This window comes from Chinchilla lanigera, unplaced genomic scaffold (assembly GCF_000276665.1).
Source record: "Chinchilla lanigera isolate Chin_1 unplaced genomic scaffold, ChiLan1.0 scaffold00035, whole genome shotgun sequence".
Classification (NCBI taxonomy): domain Eukaryota; kingdom Metazoa; phylum Chordata; class Mammalia; order Rodentia; family Chinchillidae; genus Chinchilla; species Chinchilla lanigera.
The window spans coordinates 22,182,767-22,199,711 of NW_004955436.1; the positions used below are offsets into that span (position 1 = coordinate 22,182,767).

Below are 16,945 nucleotides of genomic sequence, written 5' to 3' on the forward strand. Positions count from 1 at the left end.
CGTTTCACTAGCGCAGTCTTAGGTTCCCCGAGCAAAACTGCTGCTATCAGAGAAGATTTTAAGGGCTCGTTCTGTTCTAAAATCTCATTCTGAAAGACGCCTCGATGTGACGTCTAATATAGTGAAATAAAGTTCCTCGCCAGTCTGTGAACTAAGGCAAAGTTCTGCAACCCCAGGGCAACGCAAACAGGAAGAGGAATTGCGGAAGGTGATGCCAGGAAGGTGAAGCCAGGACCTTCGGACTCAAGTTCCTCATGTAGGCAATCAAATCTTAGCCACACGCTATGCACTCTCGGTCCCAGCTCCGGTCGGAGCCGCCCCTTTCCGAATAAACTCTGCCCTCCTCGCCCACGCTCTGCCTCGCGGCCCCGCCCCCGTCCAGTCCACACGCTCTGTTTCTGTCTGGGTCTTAACCCCGCCCCAACGGCCCGCCTCCCCGCGTCCCGTCCACTCAGGGTCTCCCGGTCCACCCCTGGCCTTCCAGACAGAGGGTCGGGCCCGCCTCAGCCCCAGGCCCCGCCTCCTAAGCCCCGCCTCCTGCTGCATGCTAATCTCGGGCGGAAGTGACATAAGGGCGAGGCCGCAGGCCGCGCCTGCGGCGATCTGCGGTCTGTCTGATCTGGGTTCCCAGGTTCGGAGTGGCAGCATGGCTGTCCTCGTCCTCCTGATCCTTCTTGTGCAGTGCGGGAGCCTGGCTGAGATGAGCACCGCGGAACCAGAGCCGTCCTCGGGTACTGTCGCTTGCGGCTGAGTCACGGCCTTGTGGGGTCGGCCGGGCGCGGGAGGGGAAAGCGGGAGCCGCCCCAGCCGGGAAGCCCCGCCCGCTCGGCCGCCGCGGCTCGTCGGCTTCTCGGCTTCTCGCGGCCCGGGTCCGGGTCCGGGTCGGGGCGCCGCCTGGACGGCGCGGCGCGGGGTCTCCGCCGGCACAGCTAAGCGCGCCGCTCGGTTGCTTCGGACTCTAGTCTGCGTTTATTGTTCGTTTTTCAATAAATGAGTTTCCAGGTCAACATTGGGCAGTGCGTCCGCTGCTCCTGGCTGAGAATACTTCAGTGTCAGGGTGCGCTCGCAATCCTTGGACAGGGGAGAAGTTTTCTGTCGTCGGCTGAGAGATTTTGTTTGTTTGTTTGTTTTTGGTACGGGGAATCGAACTCAGGACCTTGTGCTTACCAGGCAGGCGCTGGTGCCACTGAGCCATATCCCCGGCCCAACGGCGAGATGTTAAGAGGCGGTAAATTGTTGGTCTTGAGTTTCAGTCTGGAAGCGGTGGGATGCGCACGCTCAGTAGCACATACATCCGCGGGTCTCATCACATAGTTAGGTCCTCGGAGCGTTTATTTCCTCCTGTTTATGACATTTCCCAGGAAACGGATGCTGGAAATAGCTTTTATAAAGCTCAGAGGAATCGTGATTAGGAGGTGCAGTGAAATCAGTAAACCTGTTCACCTAACCCTCCGGCCCCCGTGTCTCGCAGTTTTCAGTTTAGCTGCTGCCTGGGAGGCATAGGGAGGCCCAGCTTCCTTAACCGGTAGTGAACTTGGGCCTGAACCTCTGTATTCTAACTTCTTCCTTGAGTTCCTGTTAGCTGTGCTCCAGTCAGTGCGTCCCTCCTTCGGCTTGATCTGCAGAAGTCAAGCTAACAAGTATCTATCCACTCCTTCCTTTGGGGCAGACATGGTGTCAAATTCTGGGAAGACAAAAATCGTAGTTATTCAGTTTCTGCTTTCAAGAATCAGGGTAAGATCCGTGATAAAAGTTACTAAGAGCTGCACACTGTTGTAAGTACCAAACATCTCGTTTTCACAACACCCATACAAAGTAGATGCTGTTGTATTTCTGTTCAGGGGTGGGAGGTTGATGAGGCAAAGAGGTCTGCTTACTACTACTAAGGTCACTCCTACTCAGTAGGGAGCTGGGCCCTTTGGCTCTGGAGTCCAAGTTCTTACCCACTCTAATTGCCATTACCTAGGGCGAGGGCAATCAATTGCAGTTTGCTGTGCAAGAGCTTGAATTTAGGCTTAGGCTACTGCAAAGCAAGATATGAATGCCGGCTCTGTCCAGGGCAATCAGGAAAGACTTTACAGAGGTTACCCCAGGTGCAGAGGCAGAGATGTGAAATACTGTGAACTTGAGGACTAAAGTGTTCTGTCCAGACTATGTGTGTGAGGGTACAAGGGCAAACAGAATAGATGGAGAGGTAAGAACCCAGTAATGAAATGCCTTGCCATGTATAATGTAAGGCATAGAAACAAAGCTTTGGATTACTTAAGCAAAAAGGAAATTAATGGCTCAAAATATCCAAGCAACAGTTAAACAGAAAACTAGAGATATCTGCTGGATCTCAAGAAGCTAGAACGAAGAGCTCAGGCTGTTAAAACTTGTTGTTTTCTTTATTCTTTTTGGACCTGGACAGTTTTCTCACCTTAGCAGGAATTATGGGTTTTGATAACTTTTGAGTGTTAAAATTGTGCACCTTCTCCAGGCACAGGGGCATGCTGTACTCTCAGCTACTTGGCAAGTTGAGGCAGTAGAAGCCTGAGTTCAAGGCCAGCCTGTGCAATTTAGCCAGACCATGTCTCAAAAATTAAAAAAAAATATGGTTTGGGATGTGGCTTATTGGTAGAGGGAGTGCTTGCCTAGCACACTTAAGGTTCTGAGTTCAATCCCCAGTACTGCATTCTCTGCCCAATCCTGTAGCTTCTTCATCCTAACAAAATCTCAGGGGAAGGGTCTGATTTACCCAGCTTGGTTAGGTGCCAGCACATATGGGAAAGCAATGGTCACAAGGAACAGGGTGGGAGCATTCCCAGAAGAAGTAGCATTGTGTTCCTGAAATCCAGCAAAACTCTATCTAGGACATAGTTTGCTATATCTAGAGCTCAGACTTAAAACTTGTCTTTTCTTAATTCTTTTTGGACATTGACTGCTTTCCCACCTTAGCAGGAATCATGGTTGCTGATAACTTTTGAGTGTTAAAATCATGCTAAAATATATGTTAAACTATATATCAAACTACATATAGCAAACTATATCCCTGGCTGAAGTCCCTGGGCAGCCGCTAGATTACATTATAAAGGGAGGTGATTTTATGCAGGATTAAGATTAACTATGCAATTTCAAAAGGCCAGTCTTATAAGAGTTTAGGGGAGGAGATCCATTTAGCAGCCTGCTGCTTGAATCTGGGGAGTGGTGGATGAGAATTAGTAATGCAAAAGGAGAGGAGAGGACAGGGTAGAGGAACCTTTGGGAAGCAGTGGACAGGACCCTGGGGGAAGAGAAGAGAATGATTCAGCTTCCTGACTGGGACTGAGCACTAAACCAAGTGCATATTATTTACCTAAATAACTTGATCCATGTTCTGCTTTGAAAAGACAGTACAGTACATGTATTAAATAATTGTAAATTTAAAAAATGTATCAGTTTGGACTTTTGGGGGAATTTTTATTGTAGGAATGATTGGAGTTTGGGAATTTTCTTTTTAGAAAAAATATAGTAGGCATTTCCTTTAAGAGTGAGCAGATATTTTGTGTATATTAATTAATGTCTGTCTTGATAGATGAGAAATCTGAAGTAACTGTTTAACAGTATCATCAAATAACCCAGGTTTCTTCATGCCTGACTCCATGAGACTTTTTGTGTTGTTTGCTTTGTCTTGGTTTTTAAGTAGTTCAAGTGAGTGTCATTACCTTCCAGGGTGTCGGGAAAAAATAGAAACTTGGGCTTGGACACTCGGAGAACTTTTGAAGACAATGATGTTATGTTTAGAAACCACTGCACCTGACCACGTTTACCATTCATTTATTTATTTTGATTTTATTAGTGAATCATGCTTAGTGGAGTTTCCCAGCTATAGGATGGATTAACCTTGAATTTTGAGTCATGTCATTAACTGTGGCTGTACCTTTATGTTCATCCTCCTATTCACTACTATGACTTTTTCAAGTCTTACCAACAAATGTTTCCTCAAATGGCTTTGTAAAACGAAGACAGAATTAAGAAAATTAGAGATCATTATTACAATAAGCATTTATTTATCAAAAACTCCTAAAACATTATGGGAATTTATTGCTTCGTGTTATATTTGTATTTCACTCATACACAAGGAGGTTTCCATCATTTAAGTCAAAACCCTTTTGTACCCTTTGAAATCATTTTACTTTATTGCAGAGACTCTGACTTTTGAAATATATTTGATTAACATGACATCTTACAAAAAGGTTTTGTGATGTTAAGATTAGTTTCTTACTGTTGTCCATTTTACTTTTTGAATCTCTTACAGTGCCAGTGCCAAGCAATGTTCGAATTCAGTCCTATAACATGAACCCAGTCCTGTACTGGGACTACCGGAGCATGCCCCAGGATGTTGTTTTTGCTGTGGAGGTAAAGCACTACGGGTAGGTGTTGTTCTTCTCTCCTTTCCATTCTGTTTTTATTTAAGTCCTTGAACATTCCGTGACTGTTTTCCTTCCATCATCCTTCCCTCCTGCATGGCAAACCTTCCTGAACTGATGGTAGATTTTCAGAGATGCTGAGAATGCAAATTAATTCTTTGTAAATTACCTCCTCAGAATAACTGCTGTGCAGTGGGCAGTATGTAGCAGCTGGATTGTTGATCTTTAGAGCAGGCCTTAGAGTTTGAATTGAGCCTCTTTATCATAAGGTATTGTGTAATACAGTTCTAGTATCCTTTATGCTTGGGACCAGAAGTGTTCTGATTTTTACTTCTGTTCAGAAGTATTTCTGATTTTTTTCAGATTTTGAAATATTGGCATATGGATAATTAGGTATGTTGGGGATGGGATCCAAGTCTAAACATAAAATTCATTTATATTTCATATACATCTTATACCTAAGGTATAAATATAAGTATATAACAATATATAAATATAAATTTATAAATTGCCTGAAGGTAATGTGATACACTATAATTTTATGCATGAAACTAAGTTTCGTGGTGCAGAATTTTTCTGTTTTGGCGTCAAGTCAGTGTTCAAAAACTTTTGGATTTTGGAACATCTTGGATTTCTGATATTTTTGGATTAAGGATGCTGGACCTGTACTTCCAACCAAAGTAAGGGTTTCCTGCTTCGTCTGTCTTCTCCATCCTATTCTTGTTTAGCGCTTCCTACCAGCTTTGTGCTGTAAATGAAAAATAAAACACAGAGATAGTTCAAGTTTGTGATAACAATAAAAGTTACCTTTGTGTTTCTTTATTCCTCTTCATTTTAGGAATAAATGGATTAATGCCTGCAACAATACACCTCATCATCATTGCAGTATTTCCAACGTTAATAACCCAGATCTTCCTATCTGGGCCAAAGTTAAAGCTAGAGTTGGACAAAAAGAATCTGCCTATGTAGAAAGCAAGTCCTTTGTCATATGTGAACATGGTATGTAGAATGAATACATGTGAATATTAAATTGGAACATGCATGTTTTCTGTGCATGTTTGCTTTTATTAGCAGTTGTTAGAAATGATCATAATGTGTAGGACATATTGGGAGGAGTTTAGGGTGAGCCAGTATCATTCCTTTTCCTCCAGCCCCACAGAAACAACCATCTCTTCACTGCTTCTACACTAAGTTTCCACTCCATGCAGATCTGGAGCAGCTGCCCAGCTTCGCCTTGCATCACTCTTCCCTCCCCGTGTGGTCTGTAATCCCTTCAGAGAATGTTCACTGAGGGCTTTGGTTTCTGGCTGTCATTCTCCTGTTTACTTAAATCCTTAGTGTCTGTGGGCATTTGAATACCAACTTAATACGTGGAAAAGTTTTAGAACTCATCTGTACACCCCTGTGATTTGTCAGCTCTTCGTTCTTCCAGTGTCTCACTCCAGTAGCACACTTCAGACTCCTGGATTTCTGTGCCAGTTCCTATTTGCTGACTCTCTGTGTTCTCCTTTGGTAGTCATACCTCATTTCTGAGTAAAATAAACCTTTAGGGGGCTGGGGATATAGCTCAAGGGCGCAACGCCTGCCTGGCAAGTGCACAATCCTGAGTTCATTTCCTGGTACCAAAAAAAAAAAAAAAAAGTTTACAGTCATTTAACTCTACCATAGTCTGATAGTCCTTTGGTACCTCTTCTTCTAGCTTCCCCTCCTTTTTTTATTCAGCTTCAGTGCTAGATTACTTGAGCTGCTGCCTTTCCAGTGCTCCCCACTGCTTTGACTCTCCTTCTGCTTTTCATATTGTGCTGTCTTGGGCTCTTTCATAAGTTCTTTCGCTGCTTATCCTTTGAATTAGCCAGCTTTCCCATTGTAGACACAATACCCAACACACACAACTCAAAGGAGGGGAGGTTTAATTTGGCTCATGTTTTACGGAGACTCAGTCTGTGGTCACCTGGCTCCAGGGCAGGAACATCATGGTGGATGAGCCTGGTGGTGCAGAGCTGCTCAGTTCATGGTGGCTGGGAAGCAGAGGTGCCAAAGAGGAAGGGGTAAAGGACCAGACTTTGACCCCAAGGCCACACCTTCACCATCTTCCCAGGCAGCAGAAGTGTGATCCACCAGGCCTCTGGGTAGAGCCCCAAAGCCACTCTAGTTGACCTTGCATCCTAACCACTGTACCCTTAAGTAGTCTATTCTTCCAAATCCTATTTTTGTTATCTGATACATTCTATCTGTTTTGTCAGAGTTTCCCCTACTGATTTTTCAAGGGCCAGAGATGTGCTAGAAAGTGTACCAAGCCCTGAGGAACATTAAACAGATCTTCCTGGCACACAGTTGGTGCGCTGTAAACTTAAAGCATAGTTAAATGGTTTACCAGTGAAGTCTTAAACATCCGCAATGAATGGTTGCTGAATAATTGAATATCTAGGTCTGATTTTCACAGTAAAAATTGAATTATTAGCAAACTTTTATAGAGGCTGCATGCCATTAACCCATGCATCTTGAAGATACAGTTTTTCTGAGGAAAGACAACTAAATTAAATGCCTTTCAGAAACAGGTTTTAGAAATCTACTTTTTTCTTAACCTATAAAAACAAACATAAAAAGTACTTAATAGAGCTTTTTTATGTTAAAATTTTAATTTTTTTTATATCAAGTCCATAGCCAATTTCTCCTGAATTAGAAATGAAATTCAACTGCTAAAGAGTTTGGATAAGAGTACTTCTTGTGTGAGATTTATGGAATATTTGTGAAGCGTATTCGGAATATCCTCTAGATTTTTGTGGAGTAATTTAAATGTGGTCCTACTTAGTCAAGGTATCCTACTTTAGGTAAAATGTGGTCCTGCTTTAGTAAAAAACAAAAAAGAGTGGCTTAGTTGATTGATTTTGATAATTCTATGGAATGTACTCTGAGGTTCCGAGGCCAGTATTAACTATACTGCTCTCTCCCCAGGAAAAGTTGGACCGCCTGAAGTAAATGTTACACGGGAGGAGAACCATATCGCTGTTGATGTGATTCACCCTTTAATGATAGAAGAGCAGGAAAGTATGTATTTTGAAGATCCTTGTTCTGGATTTAACTACAATGTGTACGTGAGAGTGAACAGAAGTGAGGTAGGTATTTCTGTTTCATATTTTTTATATATTTAGAGTGTACAGAGTTGATTATTAGTTTCTTTTTATTAGTAAGTGTTTGCAATACATAATAATTATATTGATCTTAAAGAATTGATACCTATACATACCACATCTGTTTTTCTATAGCTAGTTATAAGTTATTTCTTTATGTTGTATATTGAAAGTGGAATGCTGATGATACTCAGGCAAAACCCCTGGTCATAACTTCTAGGAAGAAAATATGTATGGATGCTCATGAAAGGAATTGCTATGTAATTAATCACTACCACTGACTAGATGAGTACTTCTAAGTTTTTTCTTTGCCTCATTAATAAGATGGCCCTGTATCTCCACACGTTACATGGGATAATGTAATTTTTTTCTCTTCTAGTGATGATGTAAAATAATGTGCATTTATAATTTGAATCATTTTTGAAAAAGAAAATAATATAACTGTGGGGATATCATCATGTTATTCAAGCACTGGTGTGGGGTCCATGCATTGATTGGAACTGTTCTGTATTCTCTACATGATGGCATTTCTTTATTTGATAAATGTAGTATCTGCCTGCGAGGCATATAGGAACACAGCTGAGAGCAGGGTGACCAAACTCAGAGTAACTGCTGTGCAGTGGGCAGTGTGTAGTGGCGGGGCTGTTGATTCTTAGAGCAGGCCTCCCAGGGAAGGTCGTGACTGCTGGCAGGGGAGGTTGGGATGTGAGCCCCGTGGATGTACATGGGAGAGCATTTTGGGAAAGGACGCAGCAGGGGCACGGCGGTCACATGAGGGTAGCAGCCAGTGGGCCAGTGGGGCTGGCAGGTGCGGGAAGCGGCTGAAGGCAGAGGACATTGGAGGAATGTCTGTGACTGTGACAGGACACAGTCTGTGACAGGACATTGACTGTGATCCTTTTATTGCACCTTGGGAAGATTTAAGCAAAAAAGTGATGTCTGATTTAGATTTTAAAATATCTTCTCAGTGGTTGGCAGAGGCCTTTCTGAAATACAGATCTAATGATGTTAGTCCACTGCTTAAAACTTCACGCAGCCCCATTAGCTATAAAATAATGAGTTTCTTTCCATGATGTGGCCCATAGGCTCTTGTGACTTAGCCTTGTGCTCCCCTCCAGTCCCCATCTTCTCATTCTTACTGTTTTTTTGTTTGTTTGTTTTTTTGTTTTTTGTTTTTCTTCTGGTACCAGGAATCGAACTCACGACCTTGCACTTGCAAGGCAGCCCCTTTGCCACTGAGCTAAATCCCCAACGCCCCCATCTTCTCATTCTTTTCAGCATTGTTTTCACCCATGCTTCAGGGAACCACTGGTTCCTTGATCCCTGAAACCGCCATGTTCTCTCATAGAACACCCTTCTCACCCTTCTCCATTTAGCAAATTTCTATCCATTCTTCAGTAGCTGAGGCGCAATCTCTGCTTTAATTCTTTTCTGGGCCAGTGGACTGTTTCCTTTCTGTTGTCTTGGTTCCAAATAGGGTCCCTCTGGCAGTACTTTTCAGTCCTTGCTACATTTCTTTCTTACCTCTCTTCAACTCTAATCATAAGGTACCACCATCCGACCTGCATTTGTCAGTACCATGTCACTGCAGTGAAATCCCTAAGACAACTACCATATGAAGAGGAAAGGGTTAATCTCTCTGTGACCCTTTGCTACTGGGAATTAACCCTGGACCTCACATATGCTAGGCCAGCACTGAGTTATACACCTGAGTTACACCCCTAGCCCAAGTGATTACATCTCAAACCGGACCAGAGACAGAGGGGAAGATTGGGGTCTCATAATCCCTCCCAAGGGCACACCTCCAGTGACCCTAGACCTCCCATAAAGCTCCACCTCTGAAAGGCCCACCATAACACCACCCTGGGGACCAACCCTGTTTTATACATGGACCTTTGTTTTGTTCTGGTACTGGGAATCCAACTCAGGACCTTGCACTTGCCAAGCAGGCACTTGTGCCACTGAGCTATATCCCCAGCCCCTATACATGGACCTTTGGAGGACCCGTAACCAAACCACAGTACTACTTTTGTGTCTTCAGGTCCTAGCACAGTTGACCCACACACTGGCGGATAGAATGAAAGATAAACTTTATATCGATCATTTGTAGGTCCTACTTCCCAGAGATCCTGCTGCCTTTGCACATTACTTTTATCATCCTTCCCATAAAACTTCACTAGCTATGTTTCTAACACCTTAGGAATAGGAAAAATTAACATCTGTTTAACATCTAACAGTGAACATTCCTCTGTCCAAGTTTTTGATAGATGCACATCATCATGCTATGTTGTAACAAATTGACTTACTATTTGATATCAGAAGTGTTTCAGATATGTTTAAGATTCATCATATGTACACTTTATGGTGTATGTGGGTGTGTGTGTTTTCCTTGGTTTTGACCAAGGTAAGGTGGATATATTTTATAGATTAAAGAAGCAATGCTTTTTTTTTTCCATGTAGACCCAAAAGCACACCCTCATAGGGGAGGACTGCCTCGACATTGTATGCCGTTTAAGAATTCCAGTGTCCTCACTGAATACTCAGTACTGTATTTCAGCAGAAGGACTCTTAGGTCACTGGAATGTTAAAACTGAAATGTCAAAAGAAAATTGTATTACCATTCACAGTAGCAGCGTAAAAGGTAAGTTCTTGCCATTTCTTCTTAAATACAGAAAAAGGTAACTAAAAGAGGGTAATGTAAGAAGAGGCTGATTTATTTGCAGTTTCAGAAAAATGTTAAAACATTCAGTAGCTCCATCGCTCTCAGAGGCAGTTTCTGAGGTAATAATATGTATATACAAAGTAAACCATTGGAAAGCCATTTGATAACCCAGAAAAAGATATAATAAATATGTAAAATTGTAGGTATAAATAGCTGCATTCAGAAGTTTACCATAGTTAATTTGTAAGATTAAAAAATCCAGAAGATAATAAAATTATCTGTAATCCTATCATACCCCCAAAATATGCCATTATTCACAGTTCATTGTTTTCTTTTCATTCTATTTTTCTCTTTGGTTTTTTATGTATCCATTGCATTTCATAGTGTATATAATTTTGTGTACTAGAGAGTTTCTTTTTCTTTACATACTCACTGGCATTTGTTCTGTGTTGTTACTGTTTTGATAGTAGCCATTCTAATTAGGGTTAGATGGTGTCTCATTGTAGGTTTATTGTTTTTGTGTTAAGATAATGCCTCACTGTGTGTGTGGGTCACACTTGTCTTGAACTCTCAACCCTCCTGCCTCAGCCTCCCAAGTGCTGGGCTTACAGTTACAATGCCATCCGAACCCACCTCTCACCTGTCATTCTACTTTTGATTTGTGTTTCCCTAATGGCTGATGATACTGTTTTTTTCAAATATTTCTTGACTACTTAGATACCTTCTTCTGAGAAGTATCTATTCAGATGATTTCCCATTTTTCAACTGTCTTACTTTTTTAGTTTGTTTTTTGAGCCTTTTATACAGTATGGTAAGTAAATAGCTGGTAGTTACTTTCCACCATTCTGTGGATTGTCTCTTCACTCGTTTCCATCCTGTGTGTGTGTGTGTGTGTGTGTGTGTGTGTGTGTGTGTTCATAAGTTCTTTCTCAGCAAATTTAATACTGTTATATATGAAAGCTATTTATTTGTTTACAGGTTCTAATAGTTTTCTGGTAGAGTCTTTAGCGTTTTCCATGTATAAAACCATATCTTTTACAAGTAGGGATAATTTATCTTCCTTCCTGTTTATTTGCCTTTTATGTCTTTCTCTAGCCTAGGTTAAAACTTACAGTACTTGTAGAATAAGAGCCATGAGAATGGGCACATTTTCCTGATCTTAGAGGAAATACTGTCAGCATTTCTCCATTGGTATATTGACTGTGGGTTTGTCACATACAGCCTTTATTATGTTGCATTCTGATCTTTCTACACTTGATTTGTTAAGGACTTTTATCATGAGGAGATGTTGAGTTTTATCATATGCTCTTCCTGCATCTATTGAGATGGTCTTTTGACTTTTACTCTTCTTCCTGTTGATGCTGGTGCATTATATTTATTGATTTGTATATTTTGAAGCATGTTTGCATCCTTAGGATGAAACCAAGTTGATTGTGATTAATGATCTTTTTTGGTGCACTGTTGAATGCAATTTTCTAGTACTTTTTGAAAATTTTTACATCTGTGTCCATCAGATGTATTAGCCTTTAGTTTTCCTTCTTTGTTGTGTCCTAGTCTAATTTTGTTACTAGTGTCAAGCTGGCCTCATAAAATAAGTCTGGAAGGGTTTCCTTCCTGTCTTTCAGTTCTTTCGATAGTTTGAGAGTTGGCATTAGCTCTTTAAAAGTTGGTAAACATTCAGCAGTAAAGTGATCCTAAATTTTTCTTTGGAGCCTAATAGTGATTCAATCTCATTATTTGTTTTTCATCTGTTTTCTTTTTTTCTTTCCTTTATGTCCTTATGGTTCAATTTTGGTAGGCCTGATGCATCCAGAAATGTATCTATTTCTTCTAGATTTGCAGTTTGCTAGCATGGTTTATTATAATATTCTCTGTTGATCTCTTGTATCCTCTGATGTTATTTACAGATACTTTTTTGAAAACTGGAAATCAAGGATGAAGTGTTAGACCTAATATGTATTGCTAATAACTTCCAGGCTCTTATATAAAAGTTTAAAGCAGGAGACTTAGAATAATGTAACAGATTTTATATTATGCTGTTTGAAAAATAAAATGCAGCTTCATGTACAGAATGTGAAACAGTGTAATGCACATGCTGAGGGGCTGTTTTCTTGGAAACCTGAATTATAGCCAGGTAGTGCACACGGGGTCCTGATGCTGCGGGAGGCTGAGGTGGAAGGATTGGAGGTTCGGGCCCAGCTTGGACAGCTTATTAACCTAGTGAGACCGTTTCAGAATAAAACATTTTAAAAAGGGCTGCAGGTGTCGTTCACTGTGAAGGCTCTGGGTTCAGTCCCCACAGTACAGCCCCCCAAAATCCCCAACCCCAACGAAAAAGCCTGAGTTATAATAGGATATTACGGCCACACGGTGGCAGCACCACGCCTATGAGCGGCACCCTTCGCGTCCGGCCTCTCAGGCTGCGCTTCCATTAGCCCAAGCACTAGAGTTCATTTGGTGGTTGTTTTGTCTTTTACTGTGTTGTAGTGATTTAATTTTGTCACATCCTGTATCGAGCATATTGTAAGCACTAAGTACTCATTTCTACAGTTCCTTTCCCAAACGATCAGCTTTGGAACAGAAATTAGAGAAAACACCACACACAGGACCGCACGTGGCCACAGCACGTGGAGTACTGTTCATGTTTCTTTACAAGAGAGGACTGTGAGAAAAATGCTAACGAGTGTGTTACGAAAATTAAAGGCACAGTGCAGTAAAATGCACAGTGGTGATTGTGTGTTCTGAACCAAGTCTTTCCCGTTTTTTGTGTTTATATCTGGTTTAGTGTCCTGAGGACTTTATTCCTCTGTGTGTGGGCATTTGTGTATTTTATAAGCATTTGCACTCTTGAAATAAATATAACAGAAGATTCTGAGGAATAGAGCTAAGTTATTTTAAGAGTTACGTCACTAAAGTTTATTTCTCAAGACAGATATTTTGCAGTTCTTCTTTCCCCTTAACTGAAAGAAAAGCATGGCCCTAAAAACACACTGTGTGGGAGACTGTAAGGAAGCCGCTGTGAAAGAGCTATCTGACTCCCTGATGTGAGGGCAGGGTAGGCCCAGGCAGTTCTCGAATCACAGAATGGGGAAGAATCGTATCGCACTCTAGGTTAGATACCTGTTTTTTGCTCAGATTGCCTGTTCTTTAAAACTCGTATCGTATTTATTAACTAACGTATAAATCTATCAAATAGTAGTGTTAAGACATTTGCTGCATAATAGCAATATGACACCTTAATGCTAATTTGTGACTTTTCTCTTTGTTTTAGATCCTATTTGGGTTCCAATTGTTGTTGCCGTACTACTCTTTCTAGTCGTTATCCTAGTAGCTGCTGCCTGTCACTTTAAGAAGAACTCATGTAAGAAGAACAAAATAATGCTACCCAAATCTTTGGTAATTTATTTTTATATATTTTTCTGTAGTTATTAATGTTCAAATGTTAATGCTAACCTTTTGTGACAGTTTCTTCACATTGTTTTTAAAATGGAGTGATGTTCAGCAAAACAATGTGATGTGATACGATGATATGATCGTAGTATTATAGTACTTTTCGTTTAGAAAAGCACTGACCACTCACACAGTCCATCACACATTCAGAACCACAAGCATCTTTATGGTACACCAAGGATTTTTTTGTACTCAGGACAGAAACACAAGTCTGGTAAGGAGCTTAGACTCTGATGGGAAGCAAAGATGAGTTTGTGATGGGTAGCTAGTCAGTGTGATTGGTTCAGAGGTAGAAGTTTATACCCAGCCAGAGAGGACTCCGTCCAGCGCTTGGGCTGAGGATGTTGGGGCTGTCCTGGAGCCCATGACGCCTGAGCAGTCCTGAGGGACAGTAGTTTATCCAGGTGCTAAGGGGTAGAATGTACTAGGCCAAGAGTCTAGAAAGGCTCGTTTTTGAAGATCTGTAAAAATGGAAATACTTTACTATGGTTGGAGTATATAGAAGGAAAGAGAGAGAGAGAAACTTCACATTTAATTTCTAAAAGCCTTTGAAATGATGAGAACATTTAAAGGTAATGTAATGGTAACTATTTGAATTGAATATGACAAGGATAATATCTGTGATAGTCAAAGGGTACATTAAAATTTGTTGTAAAACTATTGTTTTTAAACTAGGTAAGAACTATCAACAGTTAGTAGCCTGTTCCCGTATGAATTATAACAGGCGTCCTTCCCCTCTTGAAGCTCTGAGCTCCTTACAGCTTGTCCCTTCACACTCTCTAGAGAAGGAAAGCTACACCTGCACGCGCAGTAGTGCCAGTGCCGGTGTCAGTGGTGCGGACCAGTGGAGAGGCGTAGAGCCTGTGGGAGCGGCATTGTGCGCCATAACCGTGCCATGGCCTTTGATACAATCATCTGCCCTTTTATTCTAAGGAAATCACTTCATAAATGAAAAGATGTGTGAGAGATGCAGCACATTGTGTAGGCGGTAAAAATGGGAAACACCGGCATCTTTTAAAGATGCATCAGTAAGTAATGTGAGGCACTGAAAATGATGATGACGGAGGCAGATCAAGAAAATACTCAGTAAATAAGCTTCCATTACGTACATAATGTGTGTACACGGGCGGGTGGTGTACAGAAAGCGACGCGGACTGCAAGTTACTAGGTGACTGTCCACAAGTTTGTTTTTAATTTTATGAGAGTATTGTTCCGAAAAAGAAAAGCAAAAGCAGCCACTGATTCAGTTATATTGCCGTACATGTGTCAATTAGGCTTTTTTTGTTTGAAAAGAGGCATTTAAGCTTAATAATTCACTGTCTCCAATCATTTTCTCTTTCCTTAGCTCTCTGTGGTGAAAAGCGCCAAAGAGACAAAACCTGAATCGAAACACGAGTTACTCACATCGTCATACCAGCCGATCGCCATGGAAAATGACATGGCGGTGTCTGCAGAGGAGGTGTCTCCAGTGACAGTGTCAGGCACATGCCCCGAAGGCGGCCCCGGCAAGGAGGCGCGCGGAGAAGAGCCTTCCACTGAGACTGCCTCGCTCACCCCTGACCTGGCTTCTGGCAGCTTGGCAGCTCTGACAGAGAATTCTTTGCATTCAGCCAGTGACCAGTCAGAAACCAGTGCCGTATTCTTAAACTCCTATCAAACCCGAAGTGGGTCCAAGAGCGGCCTCGTGGATTCAGACAGCTTCTCAGAAGTCCCCTCAACTGATAAAACCGAAGCAAAGACAGAAAGACAAGAGCCCATCGTGCCAAGAAACGCCCCCACCTCTTTCGGTTACGATAAGCCGCACGTGCTTGTGGATGTGCTTGTGGGGGACGAGGGTGCCAAAGAGTCTTTGGTTGGTTATAGACTTCCAACAGATTCCACAGAGTTTTCCTGAGGTGACTGAGACGCCGCCCCTTAGCGAGGACAGTGATTTTCCTGCTTTGATTTTGGGAAGAGATCATGAACTCAGAAATGGTGTCTTAGTTGACATTAACTGACTGGAGTCACATGGTCTAGACAGATGTGGAAAGAACCTATTAATACTGTCATGTTGAGTCTGAAAGCTACAGAGATTTGCTAGTTAAATGATAATTCAAGGACAAAAAACCAAACCTAAGCGCACTATGGCTTACGCACCTTCCCATCCAAGACGGTTATAACCATGCACGCTCTCCTCCGGCCAGCACTGCGTCCTGTGGGGAGGGGATACTCACCCCTCCTTGCTGCAGAGATGTAGTGAGGGTTTTCTGCCTTTCTGTACCTCGATAGGGCCTTTGTTTTTGTAAGTGTATTGTACATATTTGGTTTTATTTTTGTTTTTAAACATTTTTATTTTGAGACAAGGTCTTGCTGTATTGCCCAGCAAGCTGACCTTGAACTCCAGATCTCCTGCCCCGGCCCCCTCAGTGGCTGGGATTACAGACATGTGCTGCTGCACCTGCTGTATATGATGCTTGTAGTGCCTCATTTTGGAGGAAACTCTGAAAGCTGTTCAAAACTGGATTTAAAACCTAAGTGCATACTAATAGTACTAATGCAGCATAGAAGGAGAAATGCGTAGATTTTTAAAATGTACTATTACATTGTTATTTTGAAATAAAGTACTTTAAGAACTTACTTTGATACTCATTTATTCCACCACTTAAGCAGTCTTTCTCAAGTAATCAGAATACTTTTATCATTTGTTGCTAAATATTAATGCTATAGAATTATTGTCTAATTATGTCTAAAGCTTTAAATAATCGTAAAAATAATCTCTTCAAAATGGTCCTTTATCTCTACCTTTCAGTATTTGGCACCCAGTGTGCAAAGCCGGTTCTGAGCAGATTTCCCTGCAGGGCTGGGGCCTTGGCTGCCCTTGAGTGTGTGGTGCTGAAGAGATGCCCCGGAGCAGCAGGCGGTCCAGGTGTAGCTGTGTCACAGGAGCGCTTGAGTTACAAAGGGAGAAATGCTAAGACTCAAATGAGTTAATGGGGCAAAACACAGTTAAGTACCATTTATGTGAGGAAATTAGCAAATGAACCACTGGAAAACATTCCTCAGTTAAAAGTGAAAATTAAAATGAGGTATTTTATGCTATGGGGGCGAGGTGATGGTAGTAAAAACACAGTTTTCAGTAGAACTGGTACCCTCTCTTGTTCCAGGACACTTGTTTTGTGAATAACTTTTCAAACTGCTATACTGGTACATACTACACTGTAAAAAATTCATATCTTTCAATAAACCTCCTTTGTTCTTGTGGGAAAATTATTTTACAAATAAATTCTTAGCCAAGGAGAGTTGTATGTGCCTGTAATCCCAGCCATTTTAGAGGC

General features: G+C 41.7%; 1 protein-coding gene across 1 annotated transcript; it reads left to right on the plus strand.

Moving 5' to 3' along the window:
* Nucleotides 1-551: 551 nt before the first annotated feature.
* Ifngr1 (interferon gamma receptor 1) lies at nucleotides 552-16,247 on the plus strand. The gene is made up of 7 exons (XM_005389280.2): nucleotides 552-731; nucleotides 4,277-4,391; nucleotides 5,227-5,387; nucleotides 7,344-7,504; nucleotides 9,980-10,160; nucleotides 13,453-13,577; nucleotides 14,977-16,247. The coding sequence occupies exons 1-7, from the start codon at nucleotides 647-649 to the stop codon at nucleotides 15,523-15,525; spliced, it is 1,377 nt and encodes a 458-aa protein (XP_005389337.1). The 5' UTR covers nucleotides 552-646; the 3' UTR covers nucleotides 15,526-16,247.
* The last annotated feature ends 698 nt before the right edge of the window (nucleotides 16,248-16,945 follow it).

Coding starts and splice junctions, on each gene's coding strand:
- Ifngr1 (XM_005389280.2), top strand. CDS start 647: ATGGCTGTCCTCGTCCTCCTGATCCTTCTTGTGCAGTGCGGGAGCCTG. Junction 732..4,276: donor GGAACCAGAGCCGTCCTCGG/GTACTGTCGCTT, acceptor AATCTCTTACAG/TGCCAGTGCCAAGCAATGTT. Junction 5,388..7,343: donor CTTTGTCATATGTGAACATG/GTATGTAGAATG, acceptor CTCTCTCCCCAG/GAAAAGTTGGACCGCCTGAA.